The sequence below is a fragment of the Solanum verrucosum genome, unplaced genomic scaffold, assembly GCF_900185275.1.
Source record: "Solanum verrucosum unplaced genomic scaffold, falcon-dt-bn FXZP01000009.1, whole genome shotgun sequence".
Lineage (NCBI taxonomy): Eukaryota > Viridiplantae > Streptophyta > Magnoliopsida > Solanales > Solanaceae > Solanum > Solanum verrucosum.
In genome coordinates this window covers 2,777,331-2,799,219 of record NW_026020231.1, presented here as the reverse complement: position 1 = coordinate 2,799,219, position 21,889 = coordinate 2,777,331, and the positions used below count along the sequence as shown (strand labels likewise).

Here is a 21,889-nt window from a genome sequence, read left to right as displayed (position 1 = left end):
TCTACATTTAGTCGGAGCTCCAAATATGAGCTCCGGATATCGGATGGAAACAAAAAAAATCAAACTCATACGTCATTTTAACCACCCCTAATTTCCCATTTAATTACACTGTGACCTCCTCTCTCATCATTTCCTCAAATTTCATCATAATAATCACACTCTTCGACACTTTCTCTCCCATAACCAACCACCCCAAATAATGGCGCGAGGCTCTTCTTCCCAATCCACCTCCTCCTCCACCACTCGCCCAGGGACCACCGCACCCCGTGGTTCTGCCGCCGCTACAGCTGGTATGCGCCGACGCAGGCTCGGTGCTTCTTCCTCTGCGGGCGGTGGTGGTGGTAACGCTGTAGTAGGCTCCGGCAACGCTAGCAACATGCTTCGTTTCTATACCGATGATTCTCCAGGTCTGAAGATCAGCCCGACTGTCGTCCTTGTGATGAGCCTATGCTTCATCGGATTCGTTACTACTCTCCATGTCCTCGGCAAATTCTACCGCTACCGATCTGGCTCTGGCTCCGGAGCCTGATTATTCGGGTTCGGATCTTTGATTTCGGATCATGGTGATTTTGAAACACACGTCATACAGGAAAAAATTAGTTTGTTTGTTGTTTTTAATTTCAGTTTTCGTTTCACGATCGTTTGCTGGTTCTGTTTCCGTTTTAGTTTTAGATGGCTGAATTTGACTCAGTATATTAGGAAGATGATAAAAGAAGCTTCCAATTAAGGGAATTTTGAACGTTTACATGTGCTTTTTGTTTGTTTTAATCAGTAATGCATAGTTTTTGTTCAGAAAAGGAATATCAATTCGGAATTTCGATCCATTTTACCTATATTTATTCGTTTGTCTTTTATGTTTTTCATGTGCTTTTGAATACGTGAAGATTTGGATTCATATGTGAGATTGATGAATACTGTGCTAAAGAACCATAATAGAATGAAATGCAGAGAAGTTAAAAAGCTGGCCATAACTAATTTGGGATTAAGGCCCTTCTTGTTTTAGCAATCACCACAATTCAGAGGCACTTGTAATTGTTCGTAGTTATAACACATGATTCTAATTGATTTTGGAGTAGCACAGATTTTTCTTTGTGCATTTTACAGTTACAAGTCTTAGAAATTTCTTATAGCTATTCTCCAACAGTTGCAAGGCTATGGAAATATCAACCGGAAATCCTTAGTTACCTTCCAGTTCCCTTTCATGGTAGTAATAAGTAGATTTAATACTATCAGATTAATCTATATAAAAATAAAAATATCTCTCAAATCATGGTATTTATTTTTTTAATTTTATGTTTTATATTTGTACTAATAAATTTATTTAAATAAGTTGGCTGATATTACTTACTCTATATTTTTTAAATTTAATAATTATAAACGTGAATAGAGAGCAACTTAGGGTCAAGATGACAATTTCGTAATTTAATCTATATTTAGTTGGCCACTAATTTCACTTTTAATTGTAGCTTCATTTTTGTGGTTTGCTCGATGACTGCCAAGTGGAGCTGCTAGAGCAAATTGGAAAACTGACCTGTCCTATTTTCCGTTCTATATTTATGTTTTTTTCCATTTTAATTTAACACACTTAAATACTGCTCCCTTCGTCTCATTTTATATGTCATTTCTCTCTATAAATAGCTGAACCACAATACTTATAATTTTATAAAATTTATGAATAAATTATCATATTTTGCCTATTATATCCTTGATAGAGTAGTTAATTAATTTTGAAAATATATTTATCATTTATTATAAAGTTGACTTAAGAAAATATTAAATAAGAATAGAAGGGTAAAGTTACATAATTTATTAATGCAAGTGCAAAGTAAAAATGTGACATATAAAATGAGACGAAAAAAGTAATTCTCAAGTCCAAATCCCACAATAAACTTCATGGAACGTCTAACAAAGTTGATTGAGATTAGCATTTGGACATGTAAATCTTCGAAGAAGACATAAAAAATTAAAAATACTTCCTTTGTTCTTTTTGTCATAATAAGATTTCACACAATTATTAAAAAAAAATTACTTTCTCTGTTTTTATTTATATATCACCAAGTTTATCTTTGTACTTTTTTTATTTTTATTTTTTATGACAAGGAAAACCCATAGCCGCTACCCTTTGGGTGCACATAGGGTAAAACCCCTGCTAGTATTCTCTTGAACTTAAATTTTTAATAAATAAATAAAAATTATTTTATTTTGATTAATTAATTGGCCAATGAACATGAATTAACCATTTAGTTTCTCTATGTTGGTCAAATTCATACTTTCAATGCTAATGACTCTCAAGGGTAAAATAAAAAAAAATAGTGTCATTTATACATTAATATTGTGAAATCCCAAATATTAAGAATTATCTATTTTTAATAAAGATGACATATAAATATGAATGGAGAAAGTAATATTATTGTTTAACTAATATATTTCCTTATTAATTCTTTAATTTTTATCTGGATACTCTCTCTATATATATATCTCTTAATTCTAGAATAATTATTGCTAAAGGCAAAATTGAAGAAAAAAGGATATACTGACAACTATATTTTAGAACAAATATTTTTAGTGACAAAAGAAAGGAGGAGCATCATTATATTTGAAACTAGTAAAATTACTCGCGCTTCGCGCGGAAATTTTATATCATGAAATTTATAAATAATACTTAAAATCTATCAATCATTAAAAGTAAAACACTATATTATTTTACATACAAGATTACGTAGTAACAAAATTAATAATGTAAAGAAAAATGAAAATTATTACATCTTATCATTTATCCTTATTCTTAATAACATAAGCAAAATTAATGACTGTAAAAATACATATCATGATCTGTAACATAAACAATGGTGTTAGTGAGCCACTCATCAGGAGCAAAGTGCACAGATATTTAATTGTGAAGAAGAATAAGAGATTCAGAATTTGTTGTTTTAAAATGAGAGGAAATTCGTCTATTTATAGAGAACAAAGGATAGTGTGAACAAATATTTATTGTGTCTTATAAAAAATGTTACAACTATTTGAAAAAATTGTAACCGTTCAAAAATGTGACAACTTTTCATAAAAATCGCAACTTCTCGTCACTTTTGCTCTAAATATGTAGTGCGTCAATTCATTTGTTAGGGTTCAAGATATATCAACACTCACTTCAATTCTTGAAATTTCTAGTATTTTGTTACTCGTGTCATTATTTATTTCTATCAGTAACTGTTTCTACATTGTGCAGGGACAAAGATCATGGTCTTGACTATGGAACCTTGTAAATATTCAACATATTTCTTGAAATTTAAAGAAGGGGAAGGTAATTCTTGTCGGCAGTATTGGTTCTGTTCCCCAATCATCTTTACCCAAACTGTGAGAGAGACTCCAAAGTCTTCCTATCACTTACTCATGAATGATTCCATGTCGCCATCATATTTTCCATTTCTTTCTAAAGGTTCAGTTGACTTACTTGTACTAATACTCATAGTTGAAGGTGTCACAAATAGTCTCCATATCACTTTCGCTTTAAATCCTTCAAATATGTACTGTGTCAATTCATTGCTAGGGTTCCACGACATCATACCCAGACTCTCTTTTAAGCATCATTATGGCGGCGACTAACAGAGTTCCAACGTCAATAAAGCATTCTGATTTCTGGGTAAAGTATGTCATGCTGTTTTCCTGATTTTTTTTAGACAATTCTCACACAGTTTTTTGCGCATATGGTACAGGGGTGCTACTATGTATGTGGTGAATTGTCCTCTTAGTTTGTCAAAGGTCAAGAAGATGCTAAGTATACAAAAGAGATGCTGTCAGCTTCATTACAATTGTCTATGCTATAGCAGGAAGCTGATAAGCTACACAAAGGTTATACTATAACTATTTAGAATGTTAGCCCAAAGAGGCGAAAAACTAGTCTATGGGCAACTCCCTCATAGGTTTGTACATATGCTTACTAACTGAACCCATTGTCTTGATTTGATAAGTAGATATCTCAAAAACTTTTGCCTGGGCCCTCTATAATGAAGATGTTGTTGGTAAACATTTGCTCCGTCTGGTTCTTGATTGATATATTCTTAACATTATGTTTGCTAGTGTGAATGTTAAATCATTAGAGGCTTCTGCACTCTTACATTTGAGACTTTCGTGAAGTTTGAACCTTTTGTGTATAGGTGCAATGGTTGAGTGCTTTGAATATCTGCCCTGTTACTTGTTATCACAGTACGCATTAAGAACTTTACCACTGAAATTGGAAGCTTTGTATTGATGCAATAGCATATGCATGCCAGAGAATATCTCCCCCTTAGACATTTAACCTTATATGGATGCTCATGCTGATAGATGCATCAGCCTTGATTTAAATGTAAATTGAAATGGTAAATTAACCAATCTATAACTTTTGTAAAGATATTGAATGATACCATGACCATAGTCCATACAAGTTGAGCTAATATCGTTTATGTAAAGGTGACTTGCTCGTGCTTTCCATTAATTTTCTATGCCCAACTTCAGGAAAGTAATCTTTACTTATTCTGCTCTGCATTTAAAGAAGAAGTGATCTAGAGTGTGGTATTCTATGTGATTTTCTGCAGTGGGATTCTCCAAGCATTTTGATTAATCTTATCCATACAAGTTTGTCTTTGTACATAACTAATGCAAGTTATACCGATACACTCTATTGTGTATTACTAATACCATGGATTTCTAGGTATTAGTAATACAAGAAATTTAATACATGCATTAGCATGGTTAAAGGCTCAGTTACCCCTCAATTTTTTTTTTTTACATCTTTTCCATCATAAACGACATCTTTGTAAATAAATATTGTTATGCAATGCATGCTATTTTTAATACACCAAACCAAACAATGCATAAGAAATAATCTATGTATAATTAATGCAAGCATTACTAGTACAAACATTATTAATGCAAGCATCACTAATACACTCTATTTAATATTATTACTCTACCAAACAACCCCTAAGTTTATTACATGCATGTCTTAATTTTGTATATTTATGCATGCTCCAAATTCAAAGCAGTGATTTTGGTTAAACCAGCCTAACTAGATTTGTCTCTGTACAGGACCCGAGACTTAGTTCCTTAACCTTTTTAGACCTTTTAATACGTGAGACCCCCTAGGTTCTTGGTGGCAACATATTTGATTTATTCAGTTTTCCCTTTCCTGTTATGTTTTTAGAAAAACAAATCTTTATTTCTTTTTTGAGAAGGAAAAAAATAATAATAAAGATTTGTATACTCGGATATTACTTCAATAGGCTATAATAGTTGTAGTGTCATGGACTAACATTGCATTCCACTACATTATCTATTGCAAGACCCGCTGCAAATGTATTTCTATTTCTGATACCCGAGATAGATTACAATACCGAGTATAATTTTCTTCTTTTATTACTTTCCTATTATATCCTAAAGTTGATATAGTTGCTAGCATAAACATTACTAATCCGAGTTTTAACATAAAAACGAATAAGGTCCGAGACTGAGAGCTTCTTACTGCTATTATCATCTTTATATTTCTTTTGATCTTTAGATTTTGGCGGTATTCGTTCATAGCCGAAGCACACAAAAAGGGTAGAGAAGAAGTGAATCTACACACTGTACAGATTACTGTAATCTTAGCAGGGCATTTATTAGTATACCCTTTTTGGCAAATTCCTTTAATTGAAACTCAATTTTAAGATGGCAAGCCTGAAAATTCATGCAGTTAAGACAACCTCAGTCCTACTCACACACTTAAAATTGTTCCTTAACAACACTAAAAGTCCTACTCACTCATTGACAGATGTGCGCTGCCTGTGCTGTATGCGCTCCAGTTTTCACATACCCCCTCTTTTTCTCTCCATCTCTCTCTTGCTTGTCCTTTGTAAACTAGTACTGGCGTTACCTTTTAGGTTTTTCTACACTTGCGTTTTTTCCTTTGCTCCCTGGTGATTTCTTTTGGATTTTTGAGACTTATAACCTGGTTTCTAAATTGCGGTGCTCTGGAAAAAGGAAATGATTTCCCTAGCTCGTGCTTCTGTGTCTGAGGAGGAATGCAACAAAAAGCTTCTTGAAGTTGGGAATGAGCTGCTTCAGCAACCCCCATCGTCTAAAGAGGAGCTTCTGGAGAAACTTGATGTGAGAGTGTTTTCCCTTTCCTTTTTCTTTCGTCAATGTCATAATTGAAAAGTACATAACAACCAATGATCCCTTTTTTATGTATGTAATGTAGATTGGTCATGGTTTGCATCAGTTGAAATTCTTATAAGCACCCCTAGTGAAAGATCATCTCCTATAAGAGGTTTATTTCTTTATCAGGACATTCTAGTAATTAAAAACTTGTCTATGTTTAATTAACTTAGCAAAGAGGGGCAAAGTCCAGATAAGGGATGCGGTAGGTTGATTCACTGATTCTCTTAATAGGGCTGAAATTGCGGAAGGGATACATAGGTTTCATACAGCTGACCCCCTCTAGTTTGGGATTGAATTGCAGGGCTTGTACAGCCAGATAATGTAATACCTTATCCTTCAATGAATATTATACCACATTGGATGGTTCTTAAGTTTTTGAACTTTGCTGATTGTTGGGTTGGGTTTTACTTTCTGATCTATTAAGTGTAAACAAATTTACCTAACCTAAAAGCTGGGCCTCGATTGTGATATCTACTATTATCATTATGTTCCTTGCACATAACTAGGGATTAAGGATCAGTCAACACGATCCATCTTGTATTATGTTTATTCTAAAGGAACTTGGCATAGCTTTTTTTCTTGTGCTTGAACTTAGGTTTTATCATAGATTAGGATTTCCATGTGACATTTCTTATTTACACTAAAGTGAATGTTCTCATTTCGGAAGTTATGTCGACTCAATTAAGTATTTAATTTACCCCTTAATTTGGACTTTCTTTGCAGGCACTGGGTTCTGTCTCAAACACCAAAAAAATCAATTTCCCCAAAGCCTGTAAAAAACAACGTAAACAACGTAAAAGGAAGTACTTTCTATCACAAGAAGAGGTAAACATCTGTTATCATTAATTTGATCTGGCTTTCAGCTATTAATATTAGCCTACTTTCTGTAAGTGCTTAGTAAAGTGAATGAATGTATTTGTTTTGGAATATTATGTCAATTCAAGTCAAGTGTTTGTTCTACCCCTTATTTTTCCTCAACCTTGTTGGATGCGCAAACTGATTCTAAATATGAGTTCTCCTAGGCATTAATTTATGATAATTGGTTCTTGTTATATCCTCTTAAATTAGTCTTTTTCACCCTGCACGACAACCATTTTGGTCTCTTAAAGTGTTCAATGTGTCATTGTGAATGGCAAACTGCAGCAGAAGTTTAGATGAGAAAGTAAACCTAGAAAGCATGCATGGCGAAGTGATAGAAATCTAAAAACATAATCTTAGTATTTATTTCATAACACTTGTCTATGCTCGAAAATTTGGCAGGGGGAAGCAACTGATGATCCGACTCCTCCAACAATGTAAGTTATTTATATCACATTTAGACCCTCTTTGCATAATAATGAATGTAATTCGAGCTGAACAAAGTTTTTTTTTGGTAGGACCATGCAACATAATTTAACTCCAAAAGGAGTACACGGAAATAAGGGGGTCAGGGTTGATGTGCATGGCTATAAAGTAAAAGTGAGCAGTGGTCCCATACTCACTGCCATTTTTGCCAAGTATGGTGACATTGCAGTCAATTGTCACTATAAATCACTGGCTTTCAGAGCTTCCCTTCTTGATATAGTTTGTGATGTTGTAAGGAGGCTGAAAACCGGTGATGTTGGCTCTACTTCCATCAAAGATATGAGAGCTTTGGTTTCTGCTGCAGCGAAGGTCAAGCTTGATGTAACTTGGCTGCAGCAGTATCTGGATGAGATTTCAGAAGAGGGAGATATGGAGAAGAAGTTATCGGATTTGATGGAGTTGAGCAAGACTACCATGCTTGTATCTATAGCAGCTAAAAAGGACATGGTAGAAAGGAATAGGAAGGTCTTCACTGCAGAGGAACGGCTCAAAAAGGCTGAAAAGCGCTTGCAAGAGGCCCGAAGCCGAGCAGGAGAGGTGGAAAGGTCTGTCAAAGTGCTTGAAACAGTGGGTGAAAAAATTCAGCAGGACATCAAGGAGGTTGAGGATCAAGCACAGTATCGACTAAGTAGGTTAAATGAGCTTTTGTAGAGCTGTTTTATCCTTGCTACTTTTCCTGAACACTATTGCCAAGTAAATCTAAAACATGTATTAGATCAACTTTTTAAATTTGATTTCTGGAATGGTGTATATACAAGTAAGTCTGTCCGTGTGGATATGGGATATTCTTGTTTGTTGAATTGTGGAGCAAGACAATTTCTCAGTAAAATGAGTTTATTAACATTCTTTTTACCAACACAAAGTTTTGTTGAATATCCTCTTCTCCAACAATATTTAGGATTCCTTGAACACATTCATGTATATTGCATAGCGTTACACATTAAATTGTGCACATTCATCACTTGAATTTTTTTATAATCCATGACATAGAGAACAATAATCCACAATCAATCTATTAATTCATCACTCAAATACTAATTCTACCGCCCAAATCCCACAATAACATCATGGAGCATCACATGAGACTAGCTATCGGGCTTGCAAAACCCAATAAGAAAATTATAACAACAATAAAATAAGGTGATAAACGAAATACAATAAAAACAAAATGCTATACAGGTAGAATAACTTTTTATATGACAATTTATTTTGAAATAATTAAATCCGTAATTTAGTTTCAACCAAACGATCCCGGTACGACTAGTCCTACGGAACAACGTATTGAAATTATGAAGCCAAAAGGTATGTAAAGCTTGACCTCCCGCCATTCAATCTTTTCCAAACCGGAGACGAACGCTTTCTTCTATACAAAGAAGTACTTCGGAAAGTCCTATCGTCTATTTCTCTTCATATTGCATTTTCTTGAAATTTCTTTGAAGTTACTTCGGTTACTTATTTCTATCAGTACTTTAGTAGTAACTGTTTCTATATTGTGGTGGACAAAGATCATGTTCTTGACTATGGAAACTTGTAATATTCATCTCCATATCACTTTCGCTCTAAATATGTACTTCATCAGTTCATTGCTAGGATTCAAGATACCAACACTCGCTTCAATTCTTGAAATTTAAAGAAGGAGAAGGTAACTCAGGAGGATTTCCAGTTACTTCTGATACTTTATTTCTATATTGTGCAGGGACAAAGATGGAAACTTGTAATATTCATCTCCATATCACTTAAGCTCTAAATTATTCTCACTTCTTCCTCATCCCATAAATATGTACCGTGTCAATTCATTGTTAGGGTTCCACGCCATTATCTCAAGAGTAGCTTCAAGATCTTTTAAGTACCATAATGGCAGTGACTAACGGAGTTCCAGTTGAGAACTTTTGATGGAATTATTTCAATTAGTAGCTGCATTAACTATTTCTAAATTATTATTTTGCTAGCACAAAGTAAGTCTGTTATGCGACCTTTGTACATCAATAGGCTATGGTCTTATCTGCATATGGTAGTTATGATGCCTGGAGTAGTTATTTTATGAAGAAGAGAATCAGTCGACTGTTGAAATAAAGATGTCCATGTGATTTATGAGGTAGGGGTAGAAATACTCTCAGTTGAGGATCTGTATTCTAAAAAATAAGTATTAGTACGTTTTTATCTTTCTAAATTGATCTTTCAGTTGACTTTGGAAACTTGTAATGGCTTCAGATATGATCAAGAGAATCAGCGGACGTTGAAATAACACTGTCATTTGTGATTTGTGAGGTAGGTTAGGCTAGTACTCTCAGTTGGAGAAGAATTATTTTGGGTAAAGTATGTTATGCATTTTTCCTTCTTTAGGAAAAATTATTGAGATCTCCTGAAACGTTTCAGGGGACAGCTTAAATTGGACTCTTGCGTAGGGCTTTGGGCATATTGTACATGGGTGCTACTATGTATGTGGTCACTGGTTCTCTTAGTTTGTCAAAGGTCAAGCATCCTCTTAGTTTTTTTAATTTTATGAAGTAAGTAGATTTATTGTTGGCATGAAGATACTAAGTGTACAAAAGAGATGCTGTCAAATTCATTATAATTGTCTATGCTATAAAAAGGTTATACAAAAATATTTAGAATGTTAGCCCAGTCCCCAATGAGGCAAAAGACTATTTTATGTGCAACTTCCTCTTAGGCTTGTATATGTGCTTTAGTATCCTTCAATAACTGAACCCATTGTCTTGGATTTGATCATTAGATATCTCAAGCAGTTCTCGTTATCTATTCATCTTTCTATCATTTACACTCCAAATTGTTCTCCCTTATGAATATGTACTATGTCAATGCATTTCTACGGTTCAAGAAACCAAGACTCGCTTCAATATGGCGGCGCCTGACAGAGTTAAATAATTCCATGTTGCCATTATTTTTCTTGAAATTTAAAGAACGAGAAGGTAACTCATGAGGATTTCCCGTTGATACATATAACTGTATTTGTTATGTTACTTATGTAGATCATATGATTATTTAGTTACTTTGATGGGATTATTTCTATTAGTAGCTGCATTAACTGTTTCTAAATTGTGCAGGGACAAAGATCATGGTTACAAATACTGTCAGTTGTGCAAGGACAACTATTTCTGTTATGCGACTGGTTCTCCCGTATTCTCACATTTGTCAAAGATCAAGCTTCCTCTTAGGCTTGCATATGTGCTTTAGTGGTCTTTAACTGTTCTCCTTCTGTAGCCGAACCCGTTGTCTTGGATTTGATCACTAGATATCTCAAAAGCTGCTATCTGGGCCTTCTAATATTGAAGATGTTGTTGGGAAACATTTCTCTATCTGGTTCTTGTTTGACGGTAATGCCCAGTGCTCCCTCAGGCATATATTTTCTTAAGATTATGTTCTTCAGTCTGAATGTTAAATCATTTGATGTTTCTGCACTTAGGGTGTGTTTGGTACATGGGAAAATGTTTTCCTAGACAATATTTTATTGGAAAATAAGTGGGTTTCTAGTAAGAAAAATAATATTATTCCAAGAGCATTTATATATGATCTAGCAAAACACTATGTGGCGGGATGAGGTAGGGATTTGGGGGTTCAGGGGTTGAATGATTAATGGGGTGGGGATTGGGGATGTTTGGTGGATGGGGAGGACACAATGAACTTGAAATGTCACTTATGAAACTTGTTTTCTCTACTTTCATTAGAGAAGTCTAGACTAAATGTTTTCCAAAATATTTTGACCAACTACACATGAGAATATTAGACAACATTTTCCAGAAAATGTTTTCCTCAATACAAAACACACTCTTAGTGAAGTTTGAAGCTTTTGAGTAAAGTTGCAGTGTCTTAGTGCTTTGAGTATCTGCCCTGTTACTTGTTATCACAATATTCAGCAAGAGCTTTACCACTGAAATCACTATTACAGGTTTTGCTAGTGAATGGCTCCGTCTTAGATATTTAACCTTAGACATGCTAAGGAAGATGGATAAATTGGCCTTGGTTTAAAGATAAATTGAAATGATAAATTAACCAATCTATGGCTTTTGTACAAATATTGCATGATACCATGTCCATATACATATGTTGAGCTAATATCATTTATGTAAAGGAGACTTACTTGTGCTTTCCATTGATTTTCTATGTCTAACTTCAAGAAAGGAATCCCTACTTTTCTGCTATGCATTTAAAGAAGTGATCTAGAGTGTGGTATTTTATGCGATTTTCTGCAGTGGCCTTCTCCAAGCATTTTGATTGATCTTATCCATACAAGTTTGTCTTTTCTACTGAAGGTTAAAGCTTTTCTCAGCTTAAGGTTTCCTTGATCGTCTTTATAGGGTAAGGATTTATTATTCTGAGAACCGTACGAATTTCGATAATATAGCTGAAGGGTTGATTCTGTTACACCAATGACGAGAAAACATCCTACTATTGTGTTAAGTGGAAGAAGCTATAAAGAAATGAAATCTACCTATTTAGAATGGAATTGTGCCAAAAGTCAACGCAGGACCAAATTGGTGGAGAAAATTATACTTATCAACCTTGTATAGCCGAGGGATGTAAAACCGAAAGTTAACTAGATTTCTTCTCTTTTACTTTACTGAGTTCAGTATACTCTAGATTTGATATAAACGCTCATTTGGAGCCTATTAGGTCTAACCTATTTGCTTAGCTTGCTGCCTTCATATATCAGTATAGGATCTAATATGTTTGGAGTAATCATTTCTAATAATTTACTGATCTTCAGGGCCGATGATATGGCCTTGGGACTCTGTGAACCAGATATGGAATGTTATGTCTATACTCGGTAGCTTCAAGATTTAAGCGGACACAGCACCTGTGTCTGATGCTCTCTTTACAAAGTACAGAGATGTTTCAACCAACTGTATGTCTATGCAAGTGCAAATCCACAACAGTATTGCTCAGGGTCATATGCAATACTGTTGAGTTTCTACAACTGAAATAGCATATGCATGCCAGTGAATGTCTCTCCCTTAGACATTTAACCTTATGGGGATGCTCATGTAGATAGATGAATCAGCCTTGATTTAAATGTTAATTGAAATGATAAATTAACCAATCTATAACTTCTGTAAAAGTATTGAATGATACCATGACGATACACGTTAAGCTAATTTCATTTATGTAAAGGTGACTTTCTCATGCTTTGCATTGATTTTCTATGTCCAACTTCAGGAAAGGAATCCCTTCTTTTCTGCTCTGCATTTAAAGAAGAAGTTATCTAGAGTGTGGTATTCTATGTGATTTTCTGCAGAGGGCTTCTCCAAGCATTTTGATTAATCTTATCCTTACAAGTTTGTCTTTTATGCAGAAGGTTCAATCTTTACTTAGATTAAGGTTTCCTTGATTGTCTTTGTAGGATAAGGATTTATTATGCTGAGAACTGTAGGAATTGTGATAGATATAGCAGAAGAATTGATTTAGTTTCGCCAATGACGAGGAAATCTTACTATTGTGTTAAATGGAAGAAGCTATAAAGAAATGTTATCTATCCATTTATAACGGAATTGCGCCAAGGAGGCAACACGTACCAAATCTGTGGAGATAATGCCTATTAACGTGTAGCTAAGTGATGTAAATTAAAAGTTAACTTTCTCTCTTTACCGTACTGAGTTTAGTATATCTGTATTTGATATAAACACTCATTTGCCGCCTATTAGGTCTAACCTATTTGCTTAGCTCGCTGCCTTCACATTTCAGTTAAGATCTTTTATGTTTGGAATAATCATTTCTAATAATTTGCTGATCTTCAGGACCGATGATTAGTCCTTGGGGCTCTCTGAACCAGATACGGAGATGCTATGTCTATGCTATACTCAGTAGCTACAAGATTAGAGCCGGCATTGCACCTGTGTCTGATAACATCTTTACAAAGTATAGTGATTTTACTGTCAACTGTATGTCTATTCAAGTGCAAATCCACGGAGCTGAACTCCTTCCTCAGGTAATATGCAATACTGTTGAGTTTCTACAATTGTATGCCCTTAAAGAAATGTATAACACGATCTAGGATGCAGAGTCTGATGGTCTTGAGATATCAAGGAAGCATAGGATGATAACAACAGGGTCATTGAGTGGGCAGCCACTAAGGTGATGAAAACATTGTTTACAAGAAAGCCAACTTGTGTGTACTGCACGTGAGTAATATATTTGCAATCCTTATCAGTAAGTTTATTATATCTGCATGTCTTAATTCTATAATTTATACATGATCCAGACTCAAAGCAGTGATTTTGAATAAACCAGTCCAACTAGATTTGTCTCTGAACAGGACCCAAGACTTTGTCCCCTTACCTTTTTAGACCTTTCAATATGTGGGTCTCCCTAGGTTCTTGGTGGCAACAAATTTGATTTAATCAGTTTTTCCTTTCCTGTTACGTTTTTAGAAAACAAATCTTTATTTCACATACTCGGATATTATTTCAATAGGTTATAACAGTTCTAATGTCTAACATTGCATTCAACTACATAATCTATTGCAAGACCTGCTGCAAATGTATTTATATTTCTGATACCCAAGATAGATTTACAATACTGAGTATAATTTTCTTCTTGGATTACTTTCCTATTTATATCCTTAAGTTGATATAGTTGCTAGCATAAACATTACTCATATGAGTTTCAACATAAAAACGAATAAAGTCCGAGACTGAGAGCTTCTTATTGTTATTACACCTTTACATTTCTTTTGATCTTTTGATGTTGGCGGAATACGTTCACAGCAGAAGCACACAGAAAGGGCAGAGAAGAAGTGAATCTATATAGATTACTGTAATCTAAGCAAGGCATTTATTAGTATACCCTTTTTGGCAAATTCTTTTAATTGAAACTCAATTTTAAGAGGGAAAACCTGAAAATTCACGCAGTTTAGACAACCTCAGTCCTACTCACACACATTGAAGTTTTTTCCTTAACAGCACAAAAGGTTGGGTTTTTGAATAACTCGTTGACAGATGTGCGCAGCCTGTTCTGTAGGCGCCCATTTTTCATAACCCTCTTTTCCTCTCTGCCTCTCTCTTACTTGTCTTTTGTATACTAGTACTGGCGTTACTTTTGAGGCCTTTCTGCACCGCCGTTTTCCCATTTTCTCTCTTGTAATTTCTTTAGGGGTTTTTTGCATCTTAAAACCTAGTTTCCAAATTGCAGTTCACTTCTTGTTCTTTGTGTGCTTTGAACAAAGGAAACGGTTTCCATGGCTCGTGCTTCTGTTTCTGAGGAGGAATGCATCAAAGGACTTCTTGAAGTTGGGAATGAGCTACTTCAGCAATTCCCATCTTCTAAAGAGGAGCTTTTGGAGAAACTTGATGTGAGAACCTTTTCTTTTTCTTTCCTCAATGTCATAAGCAAAAAGTACATAACCTTGTTGATTTTCATTGGGTTTTGATAACTGCAATTATTAACGTGTTCCTTGCACATAACTAGGGAAGAAAGATCAGTCAACATCATCCATCTTCAATCATGTTTATTCTGAAAGAACTTGGCCTAACTTTCCTTCTTGTGCTTCAACATATGTTTTATCATAAATTGGGATTTCCACTGTGACATTGCTTATTTGCTTGATCTGGCAGTCAATTATCTCGCTGTGTTTGTTTACTTCTTGTTGTTTAAAGGCAATAATCAGGCCTCCTGATGGATGAAAGAACATAAAACTGTGGAGAGAGAGATATGTTTGACCTTGTGATTTTGTTTAGAACTTTATCATTCTTTATTTTCTACCAAATCTCATGAATTATGATCTAGATTTCATTTGTTATCCAGAGAAGCGTTTCCAATGTATTTGACATAGTTCAATCACTTCTTTTTGGTATGCAATTTTCAGAACTTGGAGCATCTTTTGTCAATGGTGAAGCAAGTTCCCCCTGCATCGGTGCGAGATGCTATTAAGCCTGCAATGGAAGCACTGGTTACAGATGGAGTTCTACGGCATCCTGACATAGATGTGAAGGTGTCAGTTGCATCTTCCATGAGTGAGATCATTAGAATTACAGCTCCAGATCAACCATATAATGATACCAGACTTGTGGCAAGTACAACTCATACAGCCTTCTTTATTGAAATTGGAAGTCAGACTGGTTGCCAGTCTCTCTTCTAACTATGCTGTTTTGCTTTTTAATTGATGGTTCAGATTCTGTAGGTAGTTTTGCATATATGATTTTCTTGGATGCATGAATAGTATTTATATGTACTCTTGGTTTGGTTTCTTGCTCAATTGGCGGACAGGACTTTTTTGAGCTTGCAGTTTTGGCATTTGGGAAATTGTCTTGCTTGGAGGGTCGCTGTTATTCAAAGGCTGTCTCAATTATTGAAGTTCTTGCAAAGTACCAAACGTGCGTGCTGATGTTGGATCTCCAGTTAGATGCATTGATTGTTCAGATGTTTCAACATTTTTTAAATAGTATAAGGTATACCTCCAATTATGATATACATTCATAATTTTCCTATAGGTAAGAGGAATTGAAACCGACCACATGGTTGTTACTTTGCTGGTATTTTATCTATTATTGTTCATTTATTTCTGGTAATATGATATATGCTCTGTCCTTGCCACAAGTTTAGTTATTTGTGCACTAAGACCAGAAAATAACTGCAAACTGTCAACTTTAAAGAGCAGAACGCTCATGGATGAGAAGAGTAATTGCTTGTGACTAGTGCTATCTTGTGGTGGTTTAGTATATTTCAGTTAGCTACTTGGCTTAGAGTTTGTCTTGGTCAATTTCTGTCTTAGAAGAACTTTTATATAGGTGCCTCAGCTGTTGCATGTCCTTGAACAATCGCTCCAGCTGAGAACAACCAAATTCCGTGAGCCATTTTTTGAATATAAATTGTTCTATTTGATTTGACTTGGGCTTTGAAGGTGGTCAATCAATTATGCCCAATTCAGAACATGTAGAGCTAGTTAAATGGGAGTGGAAATGTGGAAAAGAACAGCAGTGATTTACAGTGTTGTTTTCCTCATTTTTGTTTTGGCGACATGAAGTAAGTTGGTATGTTGGTATTTGTGGATCAAATGATGGATTGAGTTAAGCCCCCAGGGATGAGCTCAACAGGCACCGGTTGAGGGACTTGTGTCTTAGGTTACAAGTTTGAGTCCTTCCCCAAGTGAACTAAATCCAATATTTAAGTGGAGAAGGATAGAGGAGAGGGCCCATCATCCCCAAGTTCCGAAGGTTGCATTTGGCCCAAAGGGTTGGCTCCAGATGGATTTTTCAATCTTAAATAAGATTGGTAGACTTGAAAAGTAAAAAAGGAAGGAAGTAATGGCTGAAAGACCAGGGGGAGTGGTAGAAACTTTGTCTCATTGCTGGCACTAATCAACTACTAAGTACAGTTTCAGCAGCTTCAATCATGTTGAAGAGAAGTCACTTCCAAATGAATTTACCCGCTCACCAGTTAATTAATCACCATTCTAGTCCATAATTAGTCAATATAACCTTATCCATGAAGCATGCACATTTTTGTCCGTATAAAATCTCCACAACTTACTCTAAGAGAATTGTATTATAGGTGGATAGTGGTCTAAGTCCTGCTCACTCCATTTGGGAACCATAATCTTCTTCCCCTCTCTAGTCTCTACTAGGTGAAGCTCGTATGACCCTTCTTTCCCTTCCAATAAAAATCACCAAATTGTTGAAACCCTTACAAGCATGCAAAGACAATATATTTAAAGCATGTGGGCATATTAAAGAGCGTTGATGTAAATACTGTTATCTTCCCTCCTTTGGTATCTAGTCTTCTCATCCACTATTTTTTTCTGAAATTTCTAAAGAACCGGCTGCCAACTTTTAAAAATTCAATGTTTGTGACTGTTCAAATTTGGATTCTGATAAGTTGATGTTTTCTTTATCAAGCTATCTCTTTGACTATTAATTAGATAGTTTTCAGCTATCACTAATTTATCACAAGTCAATTATACACCCTTAACTTGGACCAATCAAACACTGTTATAGCAAATGGTATGGAGGGAGTCTATGACAGTTTTAGCAGTATATTCACCGTGGTTATTCTTATATTGAATGCAGCATAAATGAAATTATATGCTAAGGTGCAAAGCATGTCAAAGTCTACCAGATTCTTTTTTCCTTCATAACATTCAAAGACTACCAGTTTCTCAATTTATCATTTTTTTCTTCTGGGGAATGGCTGACAACTGTTTTGTCTCTTTCCCTATTTTAAGGCCGGACCACCCAGATGAAGTATTCATGAACATGAAAGAAATAATGACCATGATAATAAAAGAGAGTGATGATATTCCAATGCAGCTTCTGAACATCCTTGTGAGCATCCTCATAAGTAGTGTAAAGAAGGAAAATCAGGTATTGCTTTTCCTCTATAAGGTTATTCTTTTATCTTTCTCATTGTTTTTAATGACGTCTTATTTTGGTTTAGAATGTTTCACCTCGTTCCTATGTGCTGGGAGAGAAAGTTCTTCAAGAAAGTGCTGTCAAACTTTATCCATATCTTCAAAAAGCAGTGACGGACCTTGGCATTTCCTTTAACAACTATTCAGAAGTTGTTGAATTAATGTGGAGGGAGGCGATTAAAACTAAAGCTATGGTGGGTCTATCTGATATTCAAAGTAATTGCTGCATTTATTTAAAAAATCTATGATTGTTTAGTTGTATAATTCTATGCTTCTCCTTTTCCTGTCTAATTTACAAAGAAATGGAAGCAGATAAACATGCAATAAACCGATCATGAAAAACTGAAGATCTAAGAATCTTAGGAAAATGAGGTGGGAAAAGAAAGAAATTTGATACTAACTATAAAAAAATAGAAGAGGAAAGAAAAATGTAATCCTTGATGTCAACAGTGACAGTTCCGATAAAGGAAATAATGACATGTTTGACCGTTCAAATAAGATGACTTGGACCCTCCTTGTTAATACGTTGAAGGCAATCTGTAGCATCAGCTGCGAGTATTTATCATGGATCATTACACAATGTGCTACAGTGCTTTTTAAACTTTGATCCCATGTTCTTTGTTAAATTTAAAGCATTGTGATCCTAACTTGTCAGGTGATGTTTCTCTTAAGTTCTTTTTACTTTTCCAAACTCAGGAATGTGTACACATGTAGTTTTCCACCAACCTGTCCTCATTCTTAGACTAGCTTGAGAAAGATATAAGGTCCTTTATGAGATAGTCAGAAGCTCTTGTTTTGCTGATTAATTGTTGATATAAAGGTGTGATAAGTAAAGGTAACTTCACTGATAATAAGTGATCTGGATTTATAGTAATGATGTGAATTCTTCCTGTGCTACACACTTGTCAGGTGGAAAGTGCTCCGGAAGAGCTTGCACCACATGCTGCGCATAAGAACGATGATGTTGTTCTAGAGACAGTTTCATCGTTAAAGGAATCAGAAGCAACCAAAGAAGCAGTAGATCCAGAAGCTACTCAAACTTCAAAGAAAAGAGGTTGGAAACCTACTTTTTTGAATAAAGCAGAGGAAGGATATGATGATGCTTGGATAAGTGGAGAAAGGAGATCAAATATAAGACGGCGGTCATCAGTTGGTGAATCAAGAGCTGAGGTAAATCAAACAGTTAGCATTAATTGACTGAGCTCGTTTAGGAAGTTGTGTATTTAAGTATATCATTTATTTCTGCCCCTTAGTTCTGGACTTATTATATACATAAATTAAATTGTACGGGCATTGGGCTCTGCCTTTTCAATCACCAAAGAAATCAATTTTTCCAAAACCTCTAAAGAACAATGTAAAAGTAAGAATTCGCTATCAGAAGAAATGGTCAACATTTATTTCAGTATCATTAATTAGAGCTGGCTTATTTAATTATATTAGAAAATCTTCAATAAGTGATTACACTGACGTGAATGTCCTCATTTCGAAAGTTATGTCGACTCAAGTAAAGTATTTAAGTTACCCCTTAATTTGGACTTATTATGTACATAAATTGATCTCTGCAGGTACTGGGTTCTGTCTCAAACACCAAAGAAATCAATTTCCCCAAAGCCTGTAAAAAACAACGTAAACAACGTAAAAGGAGGAGGAAGTACTTGGCATCACAAGAAGAGGTAAACATCTGTTATCATTAATTTGATCTGACTTTCAGTTATTAATATTAGCCTACTTTCAGTAAGTGCTTACTAAAGTGAATGAATGTAGTTGTTTTGGAATATTATGTCAATTCAAGTAAAGTGTTTGTTCTACCCCTTATTTTTCCTCAACCCTGTTTGAAGCTCAAACTGGTTCTAAATAGTGAGTTCTTGGTTCTTGTTTTATCCTCTTAAATTAGTCATTTTCACCTTGCACGACAACCATTCTGGTCTCTAAAAGTATTCAAGTGTATCATTGTGAATGGCAAATTGCTACAGAAGTTTAGATGAGAGAGAACCTAAAAGCATGCATGGTGAATCGATAGATATCTAAGAACTTAATCTTAGTATTTATTTCATAACACCTTTCTATGCTCTAAAATTTGGCAGGGGAAAGCAGCTGATGATCTGGCTCCTCCAACAACGCAAGTTATTAATATCGCATTTAGACCCCCTTAGCATAATAATGAATGTAATTCGAGCTGAACAACGTATTCTTTTTATGTTGCTGTAGGACCAAGCAGCATAATTTAACTCCAAAACGAGTGCGCCAAAATAATGAGGTCAAGGTGGATGTGCATGGCTATAAAGTAAAAGTTAGCAGTGCTCCCATATTGACTGCCATTTTTGCCAAGTATGGTGACATTGCAGTCAATTGTCACTACAAATCATTGGCTTCCAGAGCTTCCCTCCTTGATCTAGTTTGTGATGTTGTAAAGAGGCTGAAAGCTGGTGATGTTGTTTCTTCATCAATCAAACAGATGAAATCTTTTGTCTCTACTGCCGTGGAAGTCGAGCTTGATGTAGCTTGGCTGCAGCAGTATCTGGATGAGATTTCAAAAGAGGAGGATTTGGAGAAAAGGTTACATATGGATATCGATATCCTTCTTCATTGAATTGTGGAGCAAGACATCAATTTCTCTGTGAAATGAGTTTATTAACATTCTTTTTATCAACACATAATGTTTTTGTTGACGATCCTTTGCTCCAACAATATTAATTAGGATTCCTCAAACAATCTGATTGATATGTTTTGTGTCGGTGTGAATTAGCATACATGTAAATTGCATTGCGACGCACTTAAAATCGTTTGTGCTCATTCATCACTTGAAAATTTTCCTACATTTAATGTGAGTTTAATGTGCTGAATCTTTCCTTTGTCACCTGATTATGCACAATGAACTCTGGCCTTTCTTTTGAATATTTTCGTTATCATAATATTTTGCATAACCAAGTTATGCAGTAAGGCATTATAGTGACTCACAAGGCCAAAATATATATCCAAGAGAAAGAAAAAACAGACCCAAAAAAGCATAACTCTAGTTTCTAAGTACTACAACAACTTTGTGAAAATACTATTTATCTTATGTTCCGTAACTTAATTTCTATATAATATATGCGAGAAAAATAAAAGTTTTAAGTTTAGATAGCTCTAAACTTTTAAGGTATGAATAAATAAGGATACTTCAAATCTTTAATTCACAATCTTTTATTTAATGAACTGCAGGGATAAAAATTAAACATTTCAGAAATACGAAGGAAAACTAAAATAATAATCATTTGAGAACAGGATAATTTGTACAGAAACTTCATATTTTAGCTGAATGCAATCTAAATTGACTTATAAAAAAAATTTGTCTTGTTTTTTTTCAAAAGGGTGTATTTTTAATTTAATATAAACTTATATCAAGTAAAATTTATCTGTTAACTTAGGTGTAACATTATAAAAAAAAATCACAATTTTTTATCACTGAAAATATTCAGTGTCTATTATCACAAATATTTTGATTTAATCTATAAGAGAAAAAGAACTAATAGTATTTTTATATAAATGAAAACTGAATTTTTTTCCATTATTTCAATGAATTGATTTGAAAGGAAAAATTATATTATCAGAAATAAACCTTGAGAGACTGGAAAGTTCTCCTTTTCATCTTCTTGAAATCACTTTGGTCTCTACATCAAGAATATGTATATTTGCAATTCACTGCTAGGGCTTCCACTCTACCCAGACTCGCTTCAACATCTATGGCGGTGCCTAAAGGTCGCGAAATTTCTTTTAATTTAAAGTTATCACTATAATGCAGTTCTCAGTTGAAGATCATGGTCACGAATATTCATTGTTTTTCTTGAAATTTAAAGAACCCGAAGGTAACTCTAGTTGGAGGCATTGTTTCTGTTAATTCTATGATCTGTTACTTTTGGTGTAGTTATTATTCTGCAAGGACAGAGTAGGTTTTGTTATGTGACCTTTGTACATTAATAGGTCATATGGTAGTTAATACTAGTTATGAAGTTTGGAATCGTTCTTTTA

At 34.7% G+C, this 21,889-nt stretch overlaps 3 protein-coding genes and 1 long non-coding RNA gene across 4 annotated transcripts; all 4 read left to right on the top strand.

The window, feature by feature from the left end:
• The first annotated feature begins 140 nt into the window (after positions 1–140).
• Positions 141–833, top strand: LOC125832711 (protein transport protein Sec61 subunit beta-like). The gene has a single exon (XM_049511929.1). It carries the CDS (start codon positions 200–202, stop codon positions 527–529), a length of 330 nt encoding a protein of 109 aa, XP_049367886.1. The 5' UTR covers positions 141–199; the 3' UTR covers positions 530–833.
• A 5,167-nt stretch (positions 834–6,000) lies between these two features.
• LOC125832258 (uncharacterized) lies at positions 6,001–8,256 on the top strand. Its single transcript, XM_049511403.1, has 4 exons — positions 6,001–6,123; positions 6,901–7,002; positions 7,438–7,472; positions 7,554–8,256. Exons 1-4 carry the CDS (start codon positions 6,001–6,003, stop codon positions 8,170–8,172), a joined length of 879 nt encoding a protein of 292 aa, XP_049367360.1. The 3' UTR covers positions 8,173–8,256.
• Positions 8,257–11,321: 3,065 nt separating this feature from the next.
• Positions 11,322–14,187, top strand: LOC125832713 (uncharacterized). The gene is made up of 3 exons (XR_007443245.1): positions 11,322–11,815; positions 12,859–13,465; positions 13,539–14,187. It is a non-coding gene; the product is annotated as an uncharacterized LOC125832713 (long non-coding RNA).
• Positions 14,188–14,713: 526 nt separating this feature from the next.
• On the top strand, positions 14,714–20,566 carry LOC125832257 (sister chromatid cohesion protein PDS5 homolog D-like). Its single transcript, XM_049511402.1, has 8 exons — positions 14,714–14,827; positions 15,341–15,544; positions 15,742–15,923; positions 17,696–17,834; positions 17,908–18,075; positions 18,791–19,051; positions 19,966–20,000; positions 20,090–20,566. Exons 1-8 carry the CDS (start codon positions 14,714–14,716, stop codon positions 20,469–20,471), a joined length of 1,485 nt encoding a protein of 494 aa, XP_049367359.1. The 3' UTR covers positions 20,472–20,566.
• The last annotated feature ends 1,323 nt before the right edge of the window (positions 20,567–21,889 follow it).

Bases quoted from the DNA above. Each gene is read 5' to 3' on its own strand.
- LOC125832257 (XM_049511402.1), top strand. From the start codon at position 14,714: ATGGCTCGTGCTTCTGTTTCTGAGGAGGAATGCATCAAAGGACTTCTT. The intron at 14,828-15,340 runs GTGAGAACCTTT...TGCAATTTTCAG, and splicing joins AGCTTTTGGAGAAACTTGAT to AACTTGGAGCATCTTTTGTC. The intron at 17,835-17,907 runs GTATTGCTTTTC...ATTTTGGTTTAG, and splicing joins GTGTAAAGAAGGAAAATCAG to AATGTTTCACCTCGTTCCTA.
- LOC125832258 (XM_049511403.1), top strand. From the start codon at position 6,001: ATGATTTCCCTAGCTCGTGCTTCTGTGTCTGAGGAGGAATGCAACAAA. The intron at 6,124-6,900 runs GTGAGAGTGTTT...CTTTCTTTGCAG, and splicing joins AGCTTCTGGAGAAACTTGAT to GCACTGGGTTCTGTCTCAAA. The intron at 7,003-7,437 runs GTAAACATCTGT...AAAATTTGGCAG, and splicing joins ACTTTCTATCACAAGAAGAG to GGGGAAGCAACTGATGATCC.
- LOC125832711 (XM_049511929.1), top strand. From the start codon at position 200: ATGGCGCGAGGCTCTTCTTCCCAATCCACCTCCTCCTCCACCACTCGC.